Source organism: Phacochoerus africanus, chromosome 13, assembly GCF_016906955.1.
Source record: "Phacochoerus africanus isolate WHEZ1 chromosome 13, ROS_Pafr_v1, whole genome shotgun sequence".
Lineage (NCBI taxonomy): Eukaryota > Metazoa > Chordata > Mammalia > Artiodactyla > Suidae > Phacochoerus > Phacochoerus africanus.
The window spans coordinates 3,975,098-4,000,441 of record NC_062556.1 but is presented as its reverse complement, the minus strand read 5'-3'; the positions used below and the strand labels follow the sequence as shown (position 1 = coordinate 4,000,441).

The window sequence follows — 25,344 nt, the reverse complement described above, 5'->3', positions numbered from 1 at the left end:
GAATGATGTCAGCACGGTCAGGGAGCTTGCTAGACTTGTGGCCTATTTAATACACTCTGTGGGCTTCCTCCCCCAGCGGAAGGGTGGCACCTGGTTCTGGGCAGCAGCTTTCACACGTAACCCATGGAAACAGAGGATGCCTGAGCCCCGACTCCTGGGGACAGGCCCCTGCCTCGTCCCCTGCTGACTAGGTGCCTCTCACCCTTTCCTACTGGAACGAAGAGCCTCAGTGGGCTGGGATCCCCTCACGCCCGCTGCCTGTCCAGTGGCGGTGCCAGGCCCTGGCCTGCCACTCGGACGGGTGGCGGCAGGATCAGAACTGGGCCTTTTCTGGATGACCCTCGTCAGTTCCCCTGTCTTGTGCCGTGCGGTGCTGATGCGGGGAGTTCATCCTGGATGTGTCCTTGACGTCTCCTCTGCCTCCGGCTCCTCTCCGATCACCGGAAATGCGTGTGGTTTTCGTTTTGGTCTTTCCAGTTTCTAAACCAGAAACTTGTCAGATGATGGAGATTAACTGGGAAAAAAGAAACACACCTGCGACGGTGTTCTTTGTCCCTGACAGGTCCTAGGCATTTGGGTGGATATTGGGTTTGAGGTATTGTTTAATGACAGGACATTTTTGAAGGGTGGCCTGTGAGACGGACGTTGCTAAGACTTTTTTTTCTTTAATTTTTATTAGGGCTGCACCTGCGGCATAGGGGGGGTTCCCAGGCTGGGGCTCCAATCGGAGCTACAACTGCCGGCCTGCACCACAGCCCCAGCAACCCAGGATCTGAGCTGAGTCTTTGGCCTGCACCACAGCTCACGGCAGTGCTGGATTCTTAACCCACTGCGTGAGGCCAGGGGTTGAACTCGCATCCTCATGGATACTAATTGGATTTGTTTCTGCTGTGCCACGATGGGAGCTCCCGAGAAGTTTTACTATAAGCATTACAGGCAATTAGAAAATGGAGGCTGAATCTTGCTTGTCTCCTTCTAACATATATCTATAGCTATAGGTAACGGATTTATTGTGTTTATTGATTATTGTTTGTCTTGCTCCATTGGATTGTAAGCCTCATAAGGGCAGGAATCTTTCTGTTTTTCCTGATGTATCTCAAACACCCAGAACACCTAGTTCCTCAGCACATAACAGCTGCTCAATAAATGTTTGCTGAGTGAATAAACAATCTCAATTATTAATGAAATGAAAGATGTGCTCCTCTCCTTCTCATTTCCATATGCTTAGGTAACACGCTGCTTTCTGCTTTCTGATCCTTGGTTCTCTGTGCCTGTATTCATATTGATAATACTTCCTGAAGTGGGGAAAATTATTTTATTTTTTATTTATTTTTTTTTTTATTTTCCCACTGTACAGCAAGGGGAGGAAAATTCTTTTTTTATCCTAGGTATGTTTTCGATGACAACGAATGCTGTGAAAAAGACAAAATATCTTTAGAAAAGGGTCAGCGTTTTAAAACACTGCTTTATCCACTTCTGGGTTATAACTAATGTTTGCGTCCTGCGTCAGTGTTTTCTGAGTTCACAGCGTTAGCTGAAATGCACTTTTCTTTTCACCCACAGCACAGCCAAGTACAGCCTGTGGTCCTTTCTCCCGCGGTATCTGTACCTGCAGTTCAGCAAAGCAGCCAACGCTTTCTTCCTCTTCATCACGATACTGCAGGTAATGTTCCCGGACAGGGTGGTGGGCTGAGATTTTTAAGAAGCAAAAAATAAGGTATAAAAAGCTTCCTTAGCTGAAGTAAGAGTTTGATACAGAGAATAAATTTAAACGCTGTGAGAAGAGAACTCTTCATCCAATGTTTAAGTTATTCAGTGAGACACCGAAAGTCCACTTCTGGGCTGAAAGATGGGTTATTGCAGAGTAGATGAATTAACTGGTCTTCAGTTCAACCTGGTTTAGATCATTAATGAGATATTATTGGAATGACTCCTGTCATTTGTGCCGCCTCCATGGTAGGATGGCTCTACTGTATTTTGAAAGGAATAATTAAAAAACAAACAACCCTGAAGGTTAGTTTAAAATAGCATCTTTCAGAGTCCCCGTTGTAGCTCAGCAGTAATGAACCCAACTAGGATCCATGAGGATTTGGGTTCGATCCCTGGCCTCGCTCAGTGGGTTAAGGATCTGGAGCTGCCGTGAGCTGTGGTGTAGGTCACAGACGTGGCTCAGATCCAGCATTGCTGTGGCTGTGGTGTAGGTTGGCAGCTGTAGCTCTGATTTGACCCCTGGCCTAGGAACTTTCGCATGCCACAGGCGTGGGCCTTAAACAAAAACAAACGAAAAAACATCTTTCTTTTTGTTTTCAAATAGTAGTAAGGACACTTAACATGAGGTCTACTCCCCTAACAGATTTTTAAGTATCCAATAAAGATGGTTAACTGTAGGCCCTTTTTTGTACAGCAGATCTCCCGAACTTACCTTCCATAACTGAGGCCTTATATTCACTGAACAACAGCTCCCCACTCCCCCTGCCCCCCAACTTTATTCTTCTCTTTCATTCTCTGAGTTTGACTCTTTTAGAGATGTCTCATCAATAGAATGATACAGTGTTGTTCTTCTGGGACCGGCTTATTTCTTCAAGGATCATCCTTCTTGTCGCATATGACACAATTTCCCGTTTTTAAGGCCGAATTGTGTTTATGTGTCATGCAAAGAAATAAGCAACAAAAAATGATAAGGCAAGATGGAGAGTACACACAGGCCCAGGTCTGGAAATGGGGGCCTAAGAACTTGTCCTGAACTCAGATCTGGCCCTCACCTACCCTTACATCAGAAAACTACCACGCCTCAGTTTCAATCACTTCTGGGTTTTTTTTTTTTTTGCTTTTTAGGGCCACACCCACGGCATATGAAGGTTCCCAGGCTAGGGGTCCAATTGGAGCTGTTGCCCCCAGCTGTTGCTCCCCCCCCCAGAGCCACAGCAACACCAGGTCCAAGCTGTGACCTACACCAGAGCTCATGGCAATGCCAGATCCTTAACCCACTGAGCGAAGCCAGGGATCAAACCCGCAACCTTGTGGTTCCTAGTTGGATTCATTTCTGCTGTGCCACATCAGGAACTCCTCAATTGTTTTATTTCTCGTGTTTTAGACAATGGGAGGTAGCCCTAGAGTGCCAGTCACAGGTAATTTGTGTCTAGGCAACATTCTTTTGGGCCTCCAGTTTTTCCTCTCATCCTCAATTAAGAGAGCTGGTCTTTTGGATTTAACTATTTAAAAAACATGCTATTTGAAACATTTACATTTTGAGCTGTTCCTACCAAAACATAAAAAAATTTCTTTTCTAAAGGTGACACATGGAGTTCCCGTCGTGGCTCAGTGGTTTACAAATCCGACTAGGAACCATGAGGTTTCGGGTTCGATCCCCGGCCTCGCTCAGTGGGTTAAGGATCCGGCGTTGCCGTGAGCTGTGGTGTAGGTCACAGGCGCGGTTCGGATCCCGTGTTTCGGTGGCTGTGGTATAGGTCAGCAGCTACAGCTCCGATTCGACTCCTAGCCTGGGAACCTCCATATGCCGTGGGAGCGGCCCAAGAAAAGGCAAAAAGACAAAATAATAATAATAATAATAATAAAGGTGACACAATGACCGAAGTCAATTATTAAGCAACTGAACTGGGTACTTTTACACATTATGTAATATTTAGGGTCACACTTGAGGGATTTTTAAAAGATTGAAGTATAGTTGATTTACAATGTGATAATTTCAGGTACACAGCGAAATGATTCTTTATACATACATGTATGTTCTTTTTCAGATTCTTTTCCATGATAGGTTATGATAAGATTTTGAATATAATTACCTGTGCTACGCAGTAGCTAGTTGTTTATACAGGGATGGTTATGCTGCATCTCCTTCCCCTTTATATTGCGTCTATGTTGTCATGTCCTGACCAGTAGCGTACACTGCTACTGGTAGTGTAACTTGCTGCTAGTAATGTAACTTGCATTGTATGCAAAATATACCAAGGACTTATAAAATTAATAGTGTAACTCTATTTTGCAGCAAATTCCAGATGTGTCTCCAACGGGAAAATATACAACTCTGTTGCCTTTGCTGATTATTCTTGTAATTTCAGGCATCAAAGAGATTGTAGAAGATTACGTAAGTTTATTGTTAGTAAATGCTCTCAAGCCCACTGCCTTAGGATAAGTTCCCTCGTGGCCTAGTGGTTAAGGATCCAGCATTGTCACTGCTGTTGCACATGTTCGATCCCTGGCCCAGGAACTTCCGCATGACACGGGTGTAGTCAAAAAATAAAACCAGAAAAACACTGCCTTGAATATAAGAGGTGTATTTTTTTTTTTTGGTCTTTTGTCTTTTTAGAGCCCTACCTGTGGCATATGGAGGTCCCCAGGCCAGGGGTCTAATCAGAGCTGTACCGCAGTCCTATGCCAGAGCCACAGCAATGCGGGATCCAAGCTTCGGCTGCAACCTACACCACAGCTCATGGCAGGGCCAGATCCTTAACTCACTGATTGAGGCCAGGGATCGAACCCACAACATCATGGTTCTTAGTCAGATTCGTTAACCACTGAGCCACGATGGGACCTCCGAGAGGTGTGTTTCTTACTCTTTTTTTTAGGCTGTTGGTTGGAACTGTATGATTCTTTAAGTCTGTAGTTGATGTGAAGAGTGACAGTTCTGAGGTTTCAAATTTTATTTTATTTTTATTTTATTTTATTTAATTAATTAATTTATTTTTTATTTTTTTTTGTTGTTATTGTTGTTGTTGTTGTTGCTATTTCTTGGGCCGCTCCCGCGGCATATGGAGGTTCCCAGGCTAGGGGTCGAATCGGAGCTGTAGCCACCGGCCTACGCCAGAGCCACAGCAACTCGGGATCCGAGCCGCGTCTGCGACCTACACCACAGCTCGCAGCAACGTCAGATCGTTAACCCACTGAGCAAGGGCAGGGACGGAACCCGCAACCTCATGGTTCCTAGTCGGATTCGTTAACCACTGCGCCACGACGGGAATTCCCCTCAAATTTTAAATTACATGTATATTTGAGAGACTAGTAAGACCTAATAGCTGTCATAAGAACCATGATAGTGTCTTCAGGGATGTAATCCAGCCAGAGGAGAAAATCCTGAATGGCAGAAACATATGTGCACACAAATTGTGCTATAACCTTGTCAGCGGGGTCACACGGGCTGCTGATCTCGGGGAGACATAGGAGAGCTCGTTGTCAGTGTTGGCTTTGCCCCGACCCGCCCAGCTGCATCGGGGGTCACACTCCTGCGGTCCCTCCCCCTCGCTCACCGTCCGGAGGCTCAGTTCCAGGATCACCGGCTGAGGTCCTTGGCACGCTTCCGCCTGACTCCTACCGTCTTGCCGTGTCGCCAGGAACGTCTCTTTGGTTGCTGGCCTTTTGATTGGCTTATAATGTGAAAGAGTTTTTCAGACTCAAAAGCCGTCCGTTAAGTGGGGCAGTGTTCAAAATTGCTAACTGTTTAACGAAACACAGCCATTACGCATCGTATAAAATGCTACTGTTTCAAGCAGCACTTTACTATCTAGTAAGCTCTGAATAACATGTGTCTATGTGCATGTGAGGGTGTGTGTCTGTGTGTATTTATTTATTTATTTTCTTTTTTGGCCTCTCCAAGGCATATGGATCAGATCCAAGCATCAGCCTATATCTAAGCCACAGCCACGGCAACGCCAGATCTGTAACCCACTGTGCTTGCGGGGTCAGGGACCAAACCTGCATCCCAGTGCTCCCAAGACGCTGCTGATCCCGATTTGCCACAGTGGGAACCCCTGTGTATTCATTTAAACTGAGGCGCAGGCAAGTCAGTGACCTGACCGGCTGCATTAGTAAGGGGCAGAGCTGGGATATCAACCAAGGCAGGCAGGCCCTGGGAGCCCCACACCTGAGCCCACTGCTCTACTGCCTCTCTTAGGTCACATCTCCATTTCTGGAGGCGTGTAAGGGAGAAGCAAAATTGAGATCAGTTATAGCCAAAAAAAGACTGTATGGTTAGGTTTGCTGCCTCTGTTCTTTTCTTAAAACTGCTGTGACTTGTACTGTGATTTGAATGATTCATTTGGAACTTTTGACATCATGTTTTTTTTTTTTCTATAACAGAAACGACATATGGCAGACAGATTAGTTAACTCGAAGAACACAATAGGTAAGATATTAGATTGAGTTTTTTTATGACTCCTTCACTCTGAGAATATATCCAGATTCAGCAAGTAGATACGTGCAGTATGTTTTGTAACATTTTTTTTTCTTTTTGTCTTTTGTTGTTGTTGTTGCTATTTCTTGGGCCGCTCCCGCGGCATATGGAGGTTCCCAGGCTAGGGGTTGAATCGGAGCTGTAGCCACCGGCCTACGCCAGAGCCACAGCAACGCGGGATCTGAGCCGTGTCTGCAACCTACACCACAGCTCACGGCAATGCCGGATCCTTAACCCACTGAGCAAGGGCAGGGACCGAACCCGCAACCTCATGGTTCCTAGTCAGATTCGTTAGCCACTGCGCCACGACGGGAACTCCTGTAACATTTTTTAATTTAAAGACGTGTAAAACCAAATAACAAAAACTAGAAGGACGCTTAGAGTCAGTAATGATGCTGACTAGAATACAGAAAGAGAAAAAAGACGGGGGGATGGGTATCCAGCATACGAACAGCTCTCACGTCCATAAAGAGGACCTGGGTGTTGCATACCTCTCTCCGTCCTCGTTTTGATGTGTGCTATCTCCGTATTGATTAGAAATATCTTATGATGCTTTCCAGGCCATCAGCCAGTATTTTAGCGTATAGCAGCAGACTGTGTTCTCTTTGGGACTGGAAGTGACTTAATACAGCCTCTCTGTCTGTCTGTCTGTATTCTATCCCGTATCATATTATGTTGCATTTTGTTACATATTGCTCTGTTTTGGAAGGCAGCTATGCTCACCGCTGTCCCATCAAGGCCAGTGTATTGCTGTCTTTTGGGGTTAGTGCGTATGAACAGAATTACATACTCTGTGAGTTTATACAAAAGTTAAATTAACAAAATAATAATTTATAAATAAATGCCTGCAGTTTTGGGGAAGAGGTATCTTTTATTATTTTGGACTTTACCCAGTGCAATAATTACAATGAATACATAACTGTTTCTTTTTCAGTGTTAAGACAGAATATGTGGCAGGTGATTTTGTGGAAAGAGGTAAGAGTGTATTTAACTTAGTCATAAGTACCCACGGTATTTAAAGCTGCAGATTTTTGATCTGGGAAGCGGATCTTTAGGAAGCATCATATTGTCCCATTTTGTAGATGAGGAAGCAAAGGATCAAAGAGAATGAGTCTCTTGTTCAAGGTGACACAGCTAGCAGGTGTCATTGTGTGGTTCACACACAGTTGCTCTGGGCACAAGATGACCCATGGAGAACATCCGGGCAATGTTGTCATAACGTTTGCCCTTCGGGGATAAAGTAAAGCTGTCCAGGGGCTAGTGTCTGACTGTGTGCTCCTCAGTAGCTGCTTGGTGACCAGTGTCAAATTCCTTTGAGAGCTGACTCTCAGAATGTGTCCATTTCTAAGTATCATCGGTATTTCCTTCCCTGAGAGAGAGAAGCCAGCTGAGTCAAGAGGGACTGCTTTTAGATCCTCTCTTTGGGACCAAGGGCAAGAAGAATGGCAGGGTAGCCCTCTGTGCCCGATGGCGCGCCTCTGGGAAGGGGGAGCTGCGAGTACAGCAGGCGGGGCGTGAGGCCGTGGTGGGCTTCTGACTGAGCAGAGGTGACGGCGGGATTGAGGTCGAATCTACCCCATGGCTTTGGCTGCAAGATCCAGGCCGGCAGCCAGAGCCAGGGGCTTGAACTCTGTCCCTCTGTGTCCTTTCTGCGCATGTGCCCAAGGGGAGCGCTCTGGACATCCGTGCTTAGCAAAGGAAAGGACGCTCGTGGAGGGCTCTGTGGTCAAAAAGAAAAAGAGACGGTTTGTGGGAGACGTGAGGTTCCGATTGCCCTTTGGGGAGATGACCTCCTGCTCTCAGGTCCGCGGCTGTATATTAACTTCCTACCTCAGTATTGTTTCTGCGGAAATTCCAGTTTTAATTTCACGGTTCTCATTTGTATTATTCTAGCCATTTTTAGATCTTGCTGTAAATTGGTTGTTTATATGCTATAAATGCTTTATTGTTTGTTGTGCTTGTGGACTTTAAGTTGTGAAAGTTGTCCTGTCAGTCTTTTTTTTCCCTCCCCTAGGGGTTGTGCTTGCTGTTTATAAAGACACATTGTAGCATCTAAAGTTCACTCCTAACTTTGATCTGAAGTGTTTAATTAATCTGAGGCTCAATTCATATGGAAATCATCTGTGTCATCATAAATCATACAGTGAATCAATGGAAATCATAGTCTCCTCATCCTCCAGTTAGAAATTATTTTTTAAATGCAGGCCCAGAACTTGGTCGAGGAAAGAATTTAGACCCCTGGCTTTTCCAGCTGCCCAGGGAAGGGCTGTCCCTTTAAGAACTATGCCTTGGAGTTCCCGTCGTGGCGCAGTGGTTAACGAATCCGACTAGGAACCATGAGGTTGCAGGTTCGGTCCCTGCCCTTGCTCAGTGGGTTAAGGATCCGGCGTTGCCGTGAGCTGTGGTGTAGGTCGCAGACGCGGCTCGGATCCCACGTTGCTGTGGCTCTGGCGTAGGCCGGCGGCTACAACTCCGATTCAACCCCTAGCCTGGGAACCTCCATATGCTGCAGGAGTGGCCCAAGAAATGGCAAAAAGACAAAAAAAAAAAAAAAAGAACTATGCCTTTAGTACTTAGCACAGCATCAATTCTCAGTTTGTTAAAGGGTCAGTATCCAAGAAGAAATTGTCAAGAGCTTAAGATGCTTTCACCATGAATCATTCCTAGAATTTATGTCTCTTGCTTTTCCTCATTTAAAAATTAGATTTCATTCATATATTTAGTCAACAAGTATTTCTTGAGTGCTTACTACAGTAGAAGCACTGGTGTGAGCACTGGGGCTTCACCTAGGAGTGAGACAGACATTTTCTTGAGTCTCTGTGAATCTCACAGACCGGCAGAGGAAGGCAGACGCTAGGCAAGCAATGATAGTGTGATGGTGTACGAACAGCACAGCGTTGCAAATGTGGTGCCACCAGTGGGTCTCCACCTTGGCATTGTTTACACTTTGGGCTGGATGACTCCCGAGGGCGGGGCTGTCCTGTGCATTGCGGAAAGTTTAGCAGCATCTCTGGCTTCGACTCATTCAGTGACAGTAGAGTCATCCCCTAAAACCCCCACCACTGTGACAACCAAAAATACCTCCAGACATTGCCAAGTGTCCCCTGGCGGATGTGGAAGGCAGAATAGCCCTTAGTTAGGAACAGCAGTTTTAGAGAAATGAAGACATCGGGAAATAGAGGTGTTACGGAGTTTTCCGGTGGCTCAGCTGGTTAAGGATCCGGCATGGTTGTCGCTGCTGTGGCCCAGCAACTTGCGCGTGCTGTGAACGCAGCCGCAAAAAAGAAAGAGAAGAGAAAAAAGAGGAAATGACGTTGTTCTAATGTAGCTGAAACTTATCAGGATGGCTCCGGGATTTTCACGTTGTCCTTTTTCTTGAGGTTATTTGACACATTTTGCCTTTGTTTGTCCTTTTTAAAATGCATGATTCTGTGTGTTCTCTCCTGACTCGAAAGGTGAATGTGGGTGACATTGTGAAGGCCACAGACGGGCAGTTCCTCCCTGCAGACGTGGTCCTCATTTCTTCCAGGTTAGTTACTCGAGTGAGCGCTGCAGGCACTTTCGCTTGGGGTCAGAGACTGTAAGAAGACCACAGGCATTGCCCTCTCTCACCCCTTTCACCCTGCCGTTCTCTGGATGGTAGACCGGTGACTACGAATGTTTTCTACAAAAGGACACAGAGTAAATGTCTTCAGCTTTGGGGGTGATGCTGTCTCTGTTGTAGCTTTCAGCTCTGCCTTTGTAACATCAGAAGCAGCCATAGGCAATATATAAAAAATTGGTATGGCTCTGTTCCAATAAAACTTTATTTATAAAAATAGGCAGGGGCCAGATTTGGCCTTTAGGTCATAGTTTGACAACTGCTATTCTGTACTTGTGTTCGCTTTTCTTTAATTCACCTGTACATTCTCCTGTCTTAATTTTTAGATTAATTCCTTTTTTTTTTTTTTCCCAAGGGCCGCATTCGCAGCATGTGGAAATTCCCAGGCTAGGGGTTGAATCGGAGCTGTAGCCACCGGCCTACACCACAGCCACAGCAACGCGGGATCCGAGCCGCGTCTGCAGCCTACACCACAGCTCATGGCAACACTGGATCCTCAACCCACTGAGCAAGGCCAGGGGTCAAACCTGAATCCTCATCGATCCTGGTCGGGTTCATTCACCGCGGAGCCATGAAGGGAACTCCAAAATTTTTAAAAGTGAGAGCTATTGGTCTAATGGAAAAAAACTGAAGTATATGAACAAGCTTTTTTATTTGAAACACCTTCTCTTGTTGTGTTCTTGGTTCTTTCATCTCTCAGGAAAAATATCCCCCTTATTTCGTCTTTTTTCACACAGTAGTTGTAAAAACAGAATGATGATATGGTGATGAGGATGCAAATGTGTTGTGAAAGTAGAAACACTAATACAAGGTTGTAAGCAAGTCTAGACTTGGATAGAGTAATGGTAAAGTGATTGTTATATGAATACATTAAAACATAGAGCATTTATAATTTAGAAGCGAAGTTTTATAGGCCATTTTAAATTTATTTATTTATTTATTTATTTATTTTTTTGCCATTTCTTGGGCCGCTCTCGTGGCATATGGAGGTTCCCAGGCTAGGGGTCTAATCAGAGTTGTAGCCACCAGCCTATGCCAGAGGCAGAGCAACGCGGGATCCGAGCCACGTCTGCAGCCTACACCGCAGCTCACAGCAACGCCGGATCGTTAACCCACTGAGCAAGGGCAGGGACCGAACCCGCAACCTCATGGTTCCTAGTCGGATTCGTTAACCGCTGCGCCACGACGGGAACTCCGAAATAGCTAATTCACATTATGTTTCAAGTTTTAAATGGTGTGAAAAGAGGTCACATTGTGGCTCAGCAGGTTAAGAATCTGACATAGTGTTTGTGACGATGTGGCTTTGATCCCTGGCCTTGCTCTGTGGGTTAAGGATCTGGTGATCGGTATTGATGTGAGCTGGGGTGTAAGTTGCAGACACAGCCCGGATCCCGCACTGCTGTGGCTGTGGTGCAGGCTCATAGCTGCAGCTCTGATTCGACCTCTAGCCTGGGAACTTCCATATGCTGCGGGTGTGGCCCTAGAAAGAAGGAAGGAAAGAAAGAAAACGTGTGAAAAGACAGACAGTGACTCCCCTCCCGCCCCACTGACCATCAGACAGTCAATACTGTTATATTCTTGTGTATAATTCTGGAGGTATTTTATGTTTACGTATGTACACACATATATATAGTCTCCTCTTGTATTCTTCAAGCTTGGAATTTTTATTTGTAAGAGAATCTAGAATATCTTTCTTTTTCTAGTGTCTTTTTTTTTCTTTTTTGGTCTTTTTAGGGCCACACCCATGGCACATGGAGGTTCCCAGGCTAGCAGTTGAATCAAGCTGCAGCCGCTGGCCTACACCGCAGCCACAGCAACACCAGATCCGACCTTCATCTGTGACCTACACCACAGCTCACAGCAATGCCAGATCCTTTAACCCACTGGATGAGGCCAGGGATTGAGCCTGTGTCCTCGTGGGTGCTAGTCAGATTCATTTCCACTGAGCCATGACGGGAACTCCTTTTTCTAGTTTCTCAAGGTGTAAAGTTAGGTTATTGATTTGAAATCTTTCTTTTTGTAAATATAGGCATTTACAGCTATACATTTATCCCTAAGCACTGCTTTAACTGCATCCCATGAATTTTGGTATGTTGTATCTTTGTTTTTCTCACCTCAAAGTATTTTCTGATTTCCTTTTTATTTTTGACCCATTGGTAATTTAGGAGTGTATTGCTTAATTTCCACATATTTGTGAATTTCCCAAATTTGTTTCCTTTATTGATTTTTACCTCTATCCCATTATAATCAGAAAGTACACTCTGTGTGATTTCAATACTTGAAATTTATTGAGGCTTATTGTACGGTCTAGCATATGGTCAGCCCTGAAGAACAGTCCCTGTGTGCTTGAGAAGAACGTGCATTCTGCTGTTGCTGGATGGATGTTCTCTGGATGTCTGTGAGGTCTAGTTTGAGTATAGTGTTGTTAGCATCTTCTGTTTCCATGCTGGCTGTCTGCCTCGTTGCTCTATCCATTATAGAAAGTGAAGTATTGAAGTTCCCAACTATTGTTGGATTGTCTGTCACTTCTGCTCTTTGAGGTTTTTTTTTTTTTTTTTTGGTCTTTTGAGGGCTGCACTCGGGGCATATGGAGGTTCCCAGGCTCAGGGTCAAATTGGAGCTGTTGCCACCCCGCCTACACCACAGCCACAGCAGTGCAGGATCCAAGCTGCATCTGTGGCCTGCACCACAGCTCATGGCAACACTGGATCTTTAACGCACTGAGCAGGACCAGGGATTGAACCTGCATCCTCATGGATGCTATTTAGATTCATTTCCGCTGAGCCACGATGGGAACTCCAGTTCTTTGAGTTTTTGCTTCATTTATTTTGACCTGTGTTGTTCAGTGTGTGTATATATTTATCATTGCTATATCTTCTTGACAGATTGACCCTTTTATCACTATAAAATATCTATCTAGTAATGATTTTATCTTAAAGTCTATTTTGTATGATATTTGTATAGCCACAATGACACTTTTACTGTTTGCATGGTATATCTTTTCCTATCCTCTTACTTTCAACCTGTTTGTGTCTTTGAATCTTTTTTTAAAATTATTTTATTTTATTTTATTTTTTGCTTTTCAGGGCTATACATGTGGCATATGGAGGTTCCCAGGCTAGGGGCTGAATTGGAGCTGCAGCGGCCGGCCTACATCACAGCTTACAACAACACTGGATCCTTAACCCACTGAGTGAAGCCAGAGATCAAACCTGCGTCCTCATGGATGCTGGTCAGATTCGTTTCCACTGATCCAAGACGAGAACCTGTGTCTTTGAGTCTCAGGTGTCGCCTCTTATAGAAAGCATATAGTTGTATAATGTTTTTATTTTGTTTCTAAATCCATTTTTTCCACTCTCTGCCTTCTAATGGGGGATATAATCAGTTTATGGTGTTACTGAAAAGGAGGATTTTCATGTGCCATTTGCTATTTGTTTTCTTGTATACTGTGTCTTTTTGTTCTTCACTTCCTTTCCACTGGCTTCTTTTGTGCTAAATAGATAGATATTCTGGTATATAAAATACATTCTGGTATGTTTTTAATTCTCTGTTGTTTCTTTTACTATATATATGATTTATATTCTGTTGCCTTGGGGATTTCCATCAGCACCTTGATTTGTAACAATCTAGTTTAGATTAATACCAGTGTAGTTTCCAAAGTTGTATACAAATTTGCTTCAAAATATCTCTGTTCCCCCACCCCCTCCTTTTGCTGTTATCACACATTACGTCTTCATACGCAGTGTAACCATCAACATGGATGTATAATTATTGCTTAATCAGTTGGCTTTTAAATCAGGAGAAAGAAGGAGACACACACACACACACACACACACACACCGTCTTTTATATTTACCTATATAGTACCTTTGCTGGAACTCTGCTTTTTTTTTCTTGTGGATTCAGGTACTGCCTTAGGATCTTTCATTTTAGCCTGAAGAACTCCCTTTAGTACTTATTATAAAGTAAGGCTGCTGTTAACAGTCTTTCTCAGTTTTTAGTTATCTGGGAATGTCTTACACCTTAACTTTTGAAGGGTAGATTTGATGGGTATAGAATTTTTGGTTGATAATTTTTTTCTTTCAATTCCTTGATATGTTATCCCAGTGTCTTCCAAGGTTTCTGCTTAGAAACGATGTGTTAATATTATTTAGCATCTCTAATGTGAGAAGGAATTTTTCTCTTTCTGCTTTTAAGAGTCTTTCTTTGGCTTTAACTTTCAGCAGTGTGGTTATATGTCTAGGTGTGGGTCTCTGAGTACATACTAATCAGAGACTTATTTTGTTGAGCTTCTCGGATGTGTAGGTAGATTGATATTTTTCATTCAGTGTGAGGAATTTTGGGCCATTATTACTTTAAATGTTCTTTTTGCTCCTTTCTTTCTTGACTCTCCTTGTGGGACTCCTGTTCTATACATGTTGGTTGCTTGATTGTGTTCCAGACAATCTGTGCACTTTTTCCATTGTTTTAAATTTCTCTTCGTTAGACCGGATTGTCTCAGTTGACTTATCTTCAGGGTGAATGAGTATTTTTTCTCCCTGCTCACAATCTGATGTTGCGCCCTTCTAGTGAATTTTCCATGTCGTTTACTGTACTTTTCAACACAAGACTTTCTATTTATTTTTTAAAATAATTTGGATATTTTTATTGATGTTCCCTATATCATGGGACATTTCTCACATGCTATTTCTTTCAACATGGTTTCCTTTAACCGTGTGAACATATTTAGCATATTGATTCAAATTTTGTGTATTAAGTCCAATGCCTTGATTGCCTCAGGGACAGTTTCTACATTGCCCTTTGCTTTATGTATGGGCCATACTTACTTGCTTCTTTTCATGTCTCATGATGTTTCTGTTGAAAACTGAACTTTTTGGGTAATAAAATTTGGCACCTCTGGCAATTAGATTCTCTCTCTTCCCCGGGATCTATTTTTGTTACTGCTCATTACCAATTTTTTAAGCTTTTTGTTTAGTCTGTTGTTTACCTCAACTGTTATACATTACCCCGGCCAGCTATGACATTTAAATACTGCCCTGTGAATATTTTCAACCAAATTCCCCTTCCCCACTTCCCCAAGGAAGAGGCTTTCAGCCTCGGGTGAGCTCTGAGTCCGGCCAAATAAAACAGGCCTTTCAAGTGGGCTCTTTGAGAGAACCATCGGACAGGTCAGCTTATGCTTCTCTGGGAATGAGGACTGGAGAGAGCTCCAGCTCTGTTCTGTTCTCTCTTGGGACTGGGAATGTAGACTCATTCCTCAGAGCTGCCTCTGAGCTAAAAGGAGGATGTGGGGCTAGGGCAACTTAAAATATCACCAAACTCACTATTTTTTTAAAAAAGTCAAAATCCAGCCACTTGTCTTGAATAAAGTATCCCTGGGTGTTTTTAGCCTTTGGTTAATTTTCGGAGTTCTGAAAAAGTTAACTCTGATAATTTTTGCCCGTTTTCTCATTGTTTGTTACAGAGGAGAGGCTTTTGGAAGTCCTTACTCTGTTATATCTCTGGATCCCCAGTGAAGCTGTCTTTCTGTTTTGGGCTATAAGGTCTTGGTTACCAAATGAGTACAGATTATTTTACTTTTAACCTGATATTTCAGCGCATGATATAGTCAAATGACGTGGCTGAGTTTAAGACTAAGTAAATGTTAATTGTCAATTTTTATTGTTCTTCATGGCATTTTCTTTCAAATAGTTAAGTATCATAAATGAGCTGCGTTTGAGAAGGAATAAAATTTGGCAAGACAACTGTTTGCTGATTCCGTGCCTTGATTCCCTAGCTCTTGAGGTTGTTAGATGGAAATACAGAGGCCCCAGTTGTTATGTTTGTCGCAGGAGTTCTTCTCTGTGTAGAAATGTCCTGGAAGATACACCCTCATTCTCAAGGCTTAAAGCCTGGGTCCTTAGGGATTACAATGGACCCACTGCAGAGAATAACAGACTTGCACAACATTATAAATCAACTATAATTTACTTAAAAATAAAATAAATTAACCCCCCCAAGAATTGTATATTTGACCTCTGGTCTGTTGTGAACTACGTAAAATCCCCATTTGTCCTCAGCCCTTTTTTTCTGGTGGAGGTGGGGAGGTTGAAGAGTAGTCACACAGGTCTGTGAGGGCGGGAACTTTTTCACTGAGCTTTCCTGCAAGGTGAATTTTGGGCTCGTAGGATCAGGCTGTTAATATCCTCTGGCAAAGTAGTTGTCGTCAGCCTTTCAGTTTTGAAGCACTGGTACTGATATAGACCACACCCCATAGTTACCATTCTTGGGAAATTAATCTGTTGGAAAGAGGTCGATTCAATATTACTTGCTTTATTTTCCTTAGCCAACCTCAGGCAACATGTTACGTTGCAACATCTAATCTGGATGGAGAGACAAATCTAAAAATACGGCAGGTAAAGACATCTTTTTAATTCCTAAAGTTGTTCTTGATCCACAATGTCAGCTTTTGTTAGGTACCAGTTGTTTTTTCATGATGAAAATTCTCTCACCTCTGTTGAATGGATGTAATTTATCCTTAGCAGATATTTATTTTTATTTTTTAAATGTTATTTATTTTGGTTTATCCTCATCAGATAAACCAAAATAAATAAAATTTTTGTTATGGAATGGGAACGATGGGAACTCCCTCATCAGATGTTTGGTCTTTTGTCTTTTTTAGGGCCGCACCTGCGGCATATGGAGGTTCCCAGGCTAGGGGTCAAATCTGAGCTGCAGCTGCTGGCCTACACCACAGCCACAGCAACACAGGATCCGAGCTGTGTCTGTGACCTACACCACAGCTTATGGCGACGCCTGATCTTTAACCCACTGAGAGAGGACAGAGATCGAACCCACATCCTCATGGATGCCAGTCAGGTTCGCTAACCACTGAGCCATGATGGGAACTCCTTCATCAGATATTTAAAAGGTACTTTTATCATCACAACATTGTAAATCAACTATATTTCAGTGAAACTTTAAAAATGAAAAAAAGTGTACTTTTAAAATAATAAGCAGGAACTAAATGAATGTGTCACTCACTATTGCAAGAAAAATTATGTCCCATAAAATTCAGGTCATAAAGGATAATACATCTTTATATGTATTTAGTTTTGAGAATATTTTTATTAATGATTTTGTGATAAAACTATTGTCATGGCTAAATATTATAACTAGATTGAAAGGATGTCTAAATGAACTCTGGGTGATCTTGTATACAATTGCTTTTCTTTTTTTTGTCTTTTTTTTAGGGCTGCGCCCATGGCATATGGCAGTTCCCAGGCTAGGGGTCAAATAGGAGCTATAGGCACTGGCCTATACCACAGCCACAGCAAAATAGGATCTGAGTCATGTCTGTGACCTACACTACAGCTCTCGGCAACACTGGATCCTTAATTCACTGAGCAAGGCCAGGGATCGAAGCCGCATCCTCATGGATCCTAGTTGGGTTCATTAACTGCTGAGCCATGATGGGAACTCCCAGGAAGAAATAGCTTTTCCATTAATTTTTTATTAATGAAAGAAAGGCATTGATTTTGCTCCATTAGTTTGCCTAAGTAAGGAAAACCCTGATTTTACTTTTGATTATTTGCGTGTCTGTTGCTATCTCTTTTGAAAACTTTAATTTGATTGAAAATGGAAAATAAATTTAGAATTTCTTAAGTATATGATCTCTCTGTAAAAACAATATAGTCGCCGCAGCACTGTTTACAATAGCCAAGGTGTGGAAGCAACCTAAGTGTTCATTGACAGATGAATGGATGAAGAAGAAATTATATGTATGTATACAATGACTACTATTCAGCCATTACAAAAAATGAAATGACACCATTTACAGCAGTGTTTATATACCTAGTGTTTATCATCTTAAGTGAAATAAGTCAGAAAGAAAAAACAATACCATATGATATCGCTTATACTTGGAATCTAAAATATGATACAAATGAACTTATCTATGGTACAGAAACAAACTCACAGACATAGAAAACAGACTTATGGTTGCCATGGGGAAGGGGTGTGGGGAGGGTTGGATTGGGAGTTGGGATTAGCAGATGCAGACTGTTATATATGGGATGGATAAACAACAAAGTCCTACTGTATAGCACAGGGATCTGTATTCAATATACTCTAATTAACCATAATAGAAAGGAACATGAAAGAGAATATATATGTATATATGCTGACCACTTTGCTGTACAGCAAAAATTAACACATTGTATATCAACTATACCTCAGACAATTAAGTTAGAAAATACAGAAAATTAGACAATTAGATAGTTTAATTTACTGTCATCATTTTCCAAATCCCACCTTCATCCCCCATGCTAATAGTAATAGTTTGGTACCTACCGGATTTTTATTTTTTTATTTTTTATTTATTTATTTATTTATTTATTTATTTATTTTTGTCTTTGTCTTTTTTGTTGTTGTTGTTGTTGTTGTTGTTGTTGCTATTTCTTGGGCCGCTCCCTCGGCATATGGAGGTTCCCAGGCTAGGGGTTGAATCGGAGCTGTAGCCACTGGCCTATGCCAGAGCCACAGCAACGCGGGATCCGAGCCGTGTCTGCAACCTACACCACAGCTCACGGCAACGCCGGATCGTTAACCCACTGAGCAAGGGCAAGGACCGAACCTGCAACCTCATGGTTCCTAGTCGGATTCGTTAACCGCTGCGCCACGACGGGAACTCCCCTACCGGATTTTTAAAAATGTAATTACAGACTTCTTGGATTGGAAGAATCAATATTGTCAAAATGACTGTACTACTCAAGGTATTTTACAGATTCAGTGCATCCCTATCAAATTATTAATGGCGTTTTTCACAGAATGGGAACAAAATATTTTAAAGTTTGTTTGGAAGCACAAAAGACCCAGAATAGCCAAAGCCATCCGTAGAAAGAAAAATGGCTCATTGTACAACTATAAATGTAATAAATTCATTGAGTATTACATATTAAAATATATAAAAATATATTTAAGTTTAATATATTTATATATAAAAAAGTATTATAAAAAAAGAAAAAATAAATTAAAAAAAAAGAGCAGCTGGAGGAATCAGGCTACCTGACTTCAGACTATACTACAAAGCTACAGTCATCAAAGCAGTATGGTACTGGCACAAAACCAGCAATATAGATCAGATTAAATTTATTGGAGATGGGATTAAGATGGTGGAATAGAAGGACTGGAGCTCAATTTCTCCCCTAAAAACAGCAAAATTTGCAACCAAATGCTGAGCAGTCTTCAACCCAATGGACCATAAACTTTCAGAAATATAGATCAGTGGAATAGGATAGAAAGCCCAGAATTAAACCCACGCATCTACAGTCAACTAATCTATGACAGAGGAGGCAAGAATATATGATAGAGAATAACAGTCCCTTCCATAAGTGGTGCTGGAAAAATGGACAGCTACTTGTAAAATAATGAAATTAGAACACTCCCTAATACCATACACAAAAAGAAACTCCAAATGGATTAAAGACCTAAATATAAGACGATACTATAAAACTCTTAGAGGAAGACATAGGCCACATTCTCTGACATAAGCCACTACAATATCTCGTCAGATTCACCTCCTAGAGTAATGACAATAAAAACAAAAATAAACAAATGGGATCAAAATAAACTTAGAGGTTTTTGCACAACTAAGGAAACCCTAAACAAAATGAAGACAAACCACATAATGGGATAACATAGACACATGCACCCGCATGTTCATTGCAGCACTGTTCACAATAGCCAGGACATGGAAACAACCCAAATGTCCATCGACAGATGATTGGATTCTGAAGATGTGGTATATATACACAATGGAATACTACTCAGCCATCAAAAAGAATGACATAATGCCATTTGCAGCAACATGGATGGAACTAGAGAATCTCATACCGAGTGAAATGAGCCAGAAAGACAAAGACAAATACCATATGATATCACTTATAACTGGAATCTAATATCCAGCACAAATGAACATCTCCTCAGAAAAGAAAATCATGGACTTGGAGAAGAGACTTGTGGCTGCCTGATGGGAGGGGGAGGGGGAGGGAGTGGGAGGGATGGGAGCTTGGGCTTATCAGACACAACTCAGAATAAATTTACAAGGAGATCCTGGTGAGTAGCATTGAGAACTTTGTCTAGATACTCATGTTGCAACAGAACAAAGGGTGGGGAAAAAAAATGTAATTGTAATGTATACATGTAAGGATAACCTGACCCCCTTGCTGTACAGTGGGAAAATAAAAAATAAAAAAAATGGGCAGAAGATCTAAACAGACAATTCTCCATGGAAGACATACAGATGACCAGTAGGCACATGAAAAGATGTTCAGTATTACTAGTTATTAGAGAAATGCAAATCAAAACTACTATGAGGTACTACCTTACACCAGTCAGAATGGCTATCATCAAACAGTCTTCAAATAGTAAATGCTGGAGAGGGTGTGAAGAGGGAACCCTCTTACACTGTTGGTGGGAATGTAAATTGGTGCAACCACTATGGAATACAGCACTATGTACAATAGCTAAGTCATGGAAGCAACCTAAATGTCCATCGACAGAGGAGTGGATAAATATGTACATATACATCATGGAATATTACTTAGCCATAAAAAGGAATGAAGTAATGACATTTGCAGAAACATGGATGGACCTAGAAATTACCATGCTAAGTGAAGTCAGACAGTGAGACACAAACATCATATGCTATCACTTATATGTGGAATATGAAAAAAAAGAAATGCCCAAGAGTGTAATTGCTAGGTCATGTGATAGTTGCATGATAGTTACACAAGACTGCCAAAATGTCTTCCAAGTGGCTGTACAGTTTTATATTTTCATCCGTAAAAAACAACTTAAGAAAATTATGTTAAAATTATTTTCTGCTTGTTTTAAGGATGAAAACACAAACTAAAAACTGAGAAGAAATATTTGATTCCTAATTCTCTTGAAGATGGTCTGCCTTTTCCCTCTGAAAGATTGAAGTTATCTTATAGGAAGGAGGCATTTTTTACATAAATAATTCTCAAAGTGTGAGCCCTGGACCAGCGGCATCACCATCCTCTTGGTGTTGTTAGAAATGCAAATTCTTGTGCCCTAGCCTAGACCCACTGAATAAAAAAACTCTGGGGGCACAGCCCTGCAATCTATATTTTAATAAGACCTCCAGGTGAATTTGATGCCCATAAAAGCTTGGAATCATCATTTTAGGTCTTTGCTACTTAAAGTGTGATCTGTAGTTCAGCGTCACCAGCTACAGACATGAGTGTGTCAAATATTACATGGTATTTGATCATGGGGATTATACTTTTACAAATGGTGTTTCATATAAAGGTGAGGGAAACGTAACTTTCTTACTCTTTCGACCTTACTAAAATTATTTGCAAAATGTTAGTATGGCAGAGTCTAAGAAAGTTGAAAGTTTGATGTACATTGTTCTGTTGAGTACAATACATTTTCAGACACTGACTTTTTTTTTTTTTTTTTTGCTGCGCCTGTGGCATGTGGAAGTTCCCAGGCTAGGGGTCAAATCGAGGCTGCAGCTACTGGCCTATGCCACAGCCACAGCACCACATGAGCTGAGCTGCACCTGTGACCTATGCTGCAGCTTGCTATGCTGCAGCTTGTGGCAGTGCCGGATTCTTCTTAGAACGGCTTTTGCTGCATCCCACAGGTTTTGGAGTGTCATATCTTCATTGTCATTTGCTGCCAGGTATTTTTTAATTTCCTCTTTGATTTCTTCAGTGATCCATTGGTTGTTTAGTAGCATGTTGTTGAGTCTCCACGTGTTTGTGTTTTTTGCAGTTTTTTTCTTGTTGTTGATTTCCAGTCGTATAGTGTTGTGGTCAGAAAAGATGCTTGATATGATTTCAGTTTTCTTAAAGTTACCGAGGTTGGATTTATAGCCCAGGATATGATCAATCTTAGAGAATGTTCCATGTGCACTTGAGAAGAATGTGTATTCTGTTGCTTTTGGATGGAATGTCCTATAAATGTCTGTTAGGTCCATCTGGTTTAAAGCGTCATTCAGGGCCTGTGTTTCCGTATTGATTTTCTGTCTGGTTGATCTGTCCATTGCTGTCAGTGGGGTGTTAAAGTCCCCCACTATGATTGTGTTATTGTCAATTTGTCCTTTTAAGGTTGTTAGCAGTTGCCTTATATGTTGTGGTGAAACTGTGTTGGGTGCGTAGATATTTAAAATTGTTATAACATCTTCTTGGATTGATCCTTCGATCATTATGTAGTGTCCCCTTCTTTGTCCCTGAAAATATTCTTCATTTTAAAGTCTGTTTTGTCTGATATGAGTATTGCTACTCGAGCTTTCTTTTGATCCCCGTTTGCATGAAATATTTTCTTCCATCCTCTCCCTTTCAATTTGTATGTGTCCCTAGAAGTGAAGTGGGTCTCTTGAGGACAGCATATATATGGGACTTGTTTTTGTATGCATTCAGCCAGTCTGTGTCTTTTGGCTGGGGCGTTTAGTCCATTCACATTTAAGGTAATTATTGATATGTGTGTTCTTATTGCCATTTTATTTTATTTTATTTTATTTTATTTTATTTTATTTTATTTTTTGGCTATTTTAGGGCTACACCCAAGGCATGTGGAGGTTCCCAGGCTCGGGGTTGAATCAGAGTTGTAGCTGCCAGCCCACTCCACAGCCACAGCAATGTCAGATCCTTAACCCACTGAGTGAGGCCTGGGATTGAACCCTCATCCTCAGGGATCCTAGTCAGGTTCGTTAACCGCTGAGCCACAAAGGGAACTCCCTTATTGCCATTTTATTAATTACTTTGGATTTGTTTTTGCTGCTCTTTTTCCTTTCCTTCTTCTCTTGTTCTTTTCTGCCTAGAGAAGTTCCTTTAGTATTTGTTGTAAGGCTGGTTTAGTGTTGCTGAATTCTCTCAACTTTTGCTTATGTGAGAAGGTTTTGATTTCTCCTTCAAATCTGAAGGAGAGCCTTGCTGGGTAGAGTAATCTTGGTTGGAGGTTTTCTCCTTTCATCACATTGAGTATATCATGCCTCTCCCTTCTGGCCTGCAGAGTTTCTGTTGAAAAATCTGCCGATAACCTTATCGGGGTTCCCTTGTATGTTATTTGTTTCTTTTCCCTAGCTGCTTTCAAGATTTTCTCTTTGTGTTTAATTTTGGTCAGTTTGATTAATATGTGTCTCGGGGTGTTCCTCCTTGGGTTTATTTTGTATGGTACTCGTTGTGCTTCCTGGATTTGAGTGAGTGGTTCCTTTCCCCATGTTAGGGAAGTTTTTGGCTATTATCTCTTGGAATAGTTTTTCTGTCTCCTTCTCTCTCTCTCTTCTCCTTCTGGAACCCCTATAGTACAGATGTTGGTGCATTTAATGTTGTCCCGGAATCCTCTGAGACTCTCTTTATTTCTTTTCTATCTTTTTTCTCTTTTCTGTTCTGCATCCGTAATTTCCACTAATCTGTCCTCCACCTTGCTTACTTGTTCTTCTGCCTCCTGTATTCTGCTGTTAGCTGCTTCTAGTGAATTTTTTATTTCAGTTATTATATTTTGCATCTCCTCTTGTTTAAGTTTGATATCTTGTATCTCCTTGGTCAGTGTTTCCTGTAAGTTATCCATCTTTGCCTCCAGTTTATTTCCAGTGTCTTGCATCTTCTTCAGCATCAACAGTCTAAAGTCTTTTTCCTGGAGGCTAAGAATCTCCTCCTCGCTTAGCTGTTTTTCTGGGGTTTTTCCTTTCTCCCTCATCTGAGTTATAGTCCTCTGTCTTTTCATTTTTATAGGTTTTTGGTGTGGTGACCTTTTTACAGATAATAGAGTTGTAGCCTATCTTACTTCTGATGCTTCCTCCCTGTGGCTGAGGTCGGTATGGGGGGCTTGGTGTAGGCTTCCTGATGGTGGAGCTGATTCTAATCCCTCTGGTGGGTGGGGCTTAGTCTCTGGATGGGATTAGAGGAAACTGTGTGCCCGAGGGGTCTTTAGGTGGCCTGTTTATTGAGGGGCCAGGGCTGTGATCACCTGGGTTGTTGTTTGCCCTGGGGCTTCTCAGGCTGACTGACAGGTGGGGCCAGATTTTCCCAAAATGGCCCCTCCAGGGAAAGGCACTGCTTCTGAATATTCCTGAGATCTTTGCCTTCAATGTCCTTCCCTCACAACAAGCCACGTTCACCCCTGTTTTCCCAGGATGTCCTCCAAGAACTGCTATCAGGTTTGACCCAGATTCCCGTGGAGACTTTGCTTTGTCCTGGGACCCAGTGAAAGTCTGCGTGAGCCTTTTAAGAATGGGGTCTCCGTTTCCCCCAGTCCTGTGGAGCTCCTGCACACAAGCCCCACTGGCCTTCAATGCCAGATGCTCTGGGGCTCTTTCTCCCTGTGTCAGATCCCCGCACGTGAGGGTTTGATGTGGGGCTCAGAACTCTCACTTCTGTAGGTGAGTCTCTGTGAACCAGTTAGTTTTCAGTCTGTGGAGCTTCCCACCCGGGGGGGGGGTATGGGGTTGTTTATATCATGAAATCGCCCCTCCTACCTCTTGATGTGGCCTCCTCTTTTTCTTCTCGAGTAGGGTATCTTTTTAAGGTTTCCAGTCCATTTGGGTGAAGAGTGCTCAGTCTTTAGTTGTGAATTTTGTTGTTTTTAGGAGAGAAGTTGAGCTCCAGTCCTTCTATTCCGCCATCTTAATCCCGTCCCTCACAGTGCCAGATTCTTAACCCACAGAGCAAGGCCAGGGATGAAACCTGCCTCCTCACGGACACTATGCTGGGATCGTAACCACTGAGCCACAGTGGGAACTTCAGACACTGACTTCCATAATCTTCCTTTATTAACTATTAGAGACATTGAACTTTGTCATTAAAATTCTGTTTTCATTTTTCCCTTTGATTTTATTTTGTAGGCTTTGTTAGAAACAGCTGAAATTCAAACAGAAAAGCAGTTGTCAAGCCTGTCTGGAAAAATAGAATGTGAAGGACCTAATTGTCATTTCAACAACTTCATTGGAACCTTGTATCTAAATGGTAAAAGGTATCATCTTTTCATCTTTTCCTTCTCAAACAATTTTCTGCCCACTTAATCTGCCCTGACAATAACTTTTATAGTCACCCTAGGTATAAGAGATATTTTTCTTTTCTTTTCTTTTCTTTTCTTATTTTTTGTCTTTTGCCATTTCTTGGGCCGCTCCTGCGGCATATGGAGGTTCCCAGGCTAGGGGTCTAATCGGAGCCGTAGCCGCCGGCCTACGCCAGAGCCACAGCAACTCGGGATCTGAGCCACGTCTGCAACCTACACCACAGCTCATGGCAATGCCGGACCCTTAACTCACTGAGCAAGGCCAGGGATGGAACCCGCAACCTCATGGTTCCTAGTCAGATTTGTTAACCACTGAGCCATGTCGGGAACTCTAAGATGTTTTTCTCTTTAAAATTTTTAATCACCATATCTTTGGAATGGTGAGAAGTGAGACAAAGCAATTTTTTATATGCTTTTTTTAGAAATAGGTACTTTCTCTGAAGACACACTTGTTTTTCTTGCTGTTTGCCCCAAGAGTTGAACTTGACAAAGGAAAGATATATGTAGGTGAACACTTAGGTTTGTCTAT

General features: G+C 42.1%; 1 protein-coding gene across 1 annotated transcript in view; it reads left to right on the top strand.

Annotated features, from left to right (window-relative positions):
* LOC125113481 (phospholipid-transporting ATPase IB-like) overlaps nucleotides 1-25,344 on the top strand; it is a 168,777-nt gene that overhangs the window by 16,894 nt on the left and 126,539 nt on the right. Inside the window, exons 4-10 of the mRNA XM_047756226.1 lie at nucleotides 1,564-1,663; nucleotides 4,007-4,105; nucleotides 6,094-6,139; nucleotides 7,122-7,162; nucleotides 9,643-9,716; nucleotides 16,114-16,183; nucleotides 24,643-24,770. Coding sequence (XP_047612182.1) covers nucleotides 1,564-1,663; nucleotides 4,007-4,105; nucleotides 6,094-6,139; nucleotides 7,122-7,162; nucleotides 9,643-9,716; nucleotides 16,114-16,183; nucleotides 24,643-24,770 — 558 coding nt within the window. The remainder of the gene's footprint in view (nucleotides 1-1,563; nucleotides 1,664-4,006; nucleotides 4,106-6,093; nucleotides 6,140-7,121; nucleotides 7,163-9,642; nucleotides 9,717-16,113; nucleotides 16,184-24,642; nucleotides 24,771-25,344) is intronic.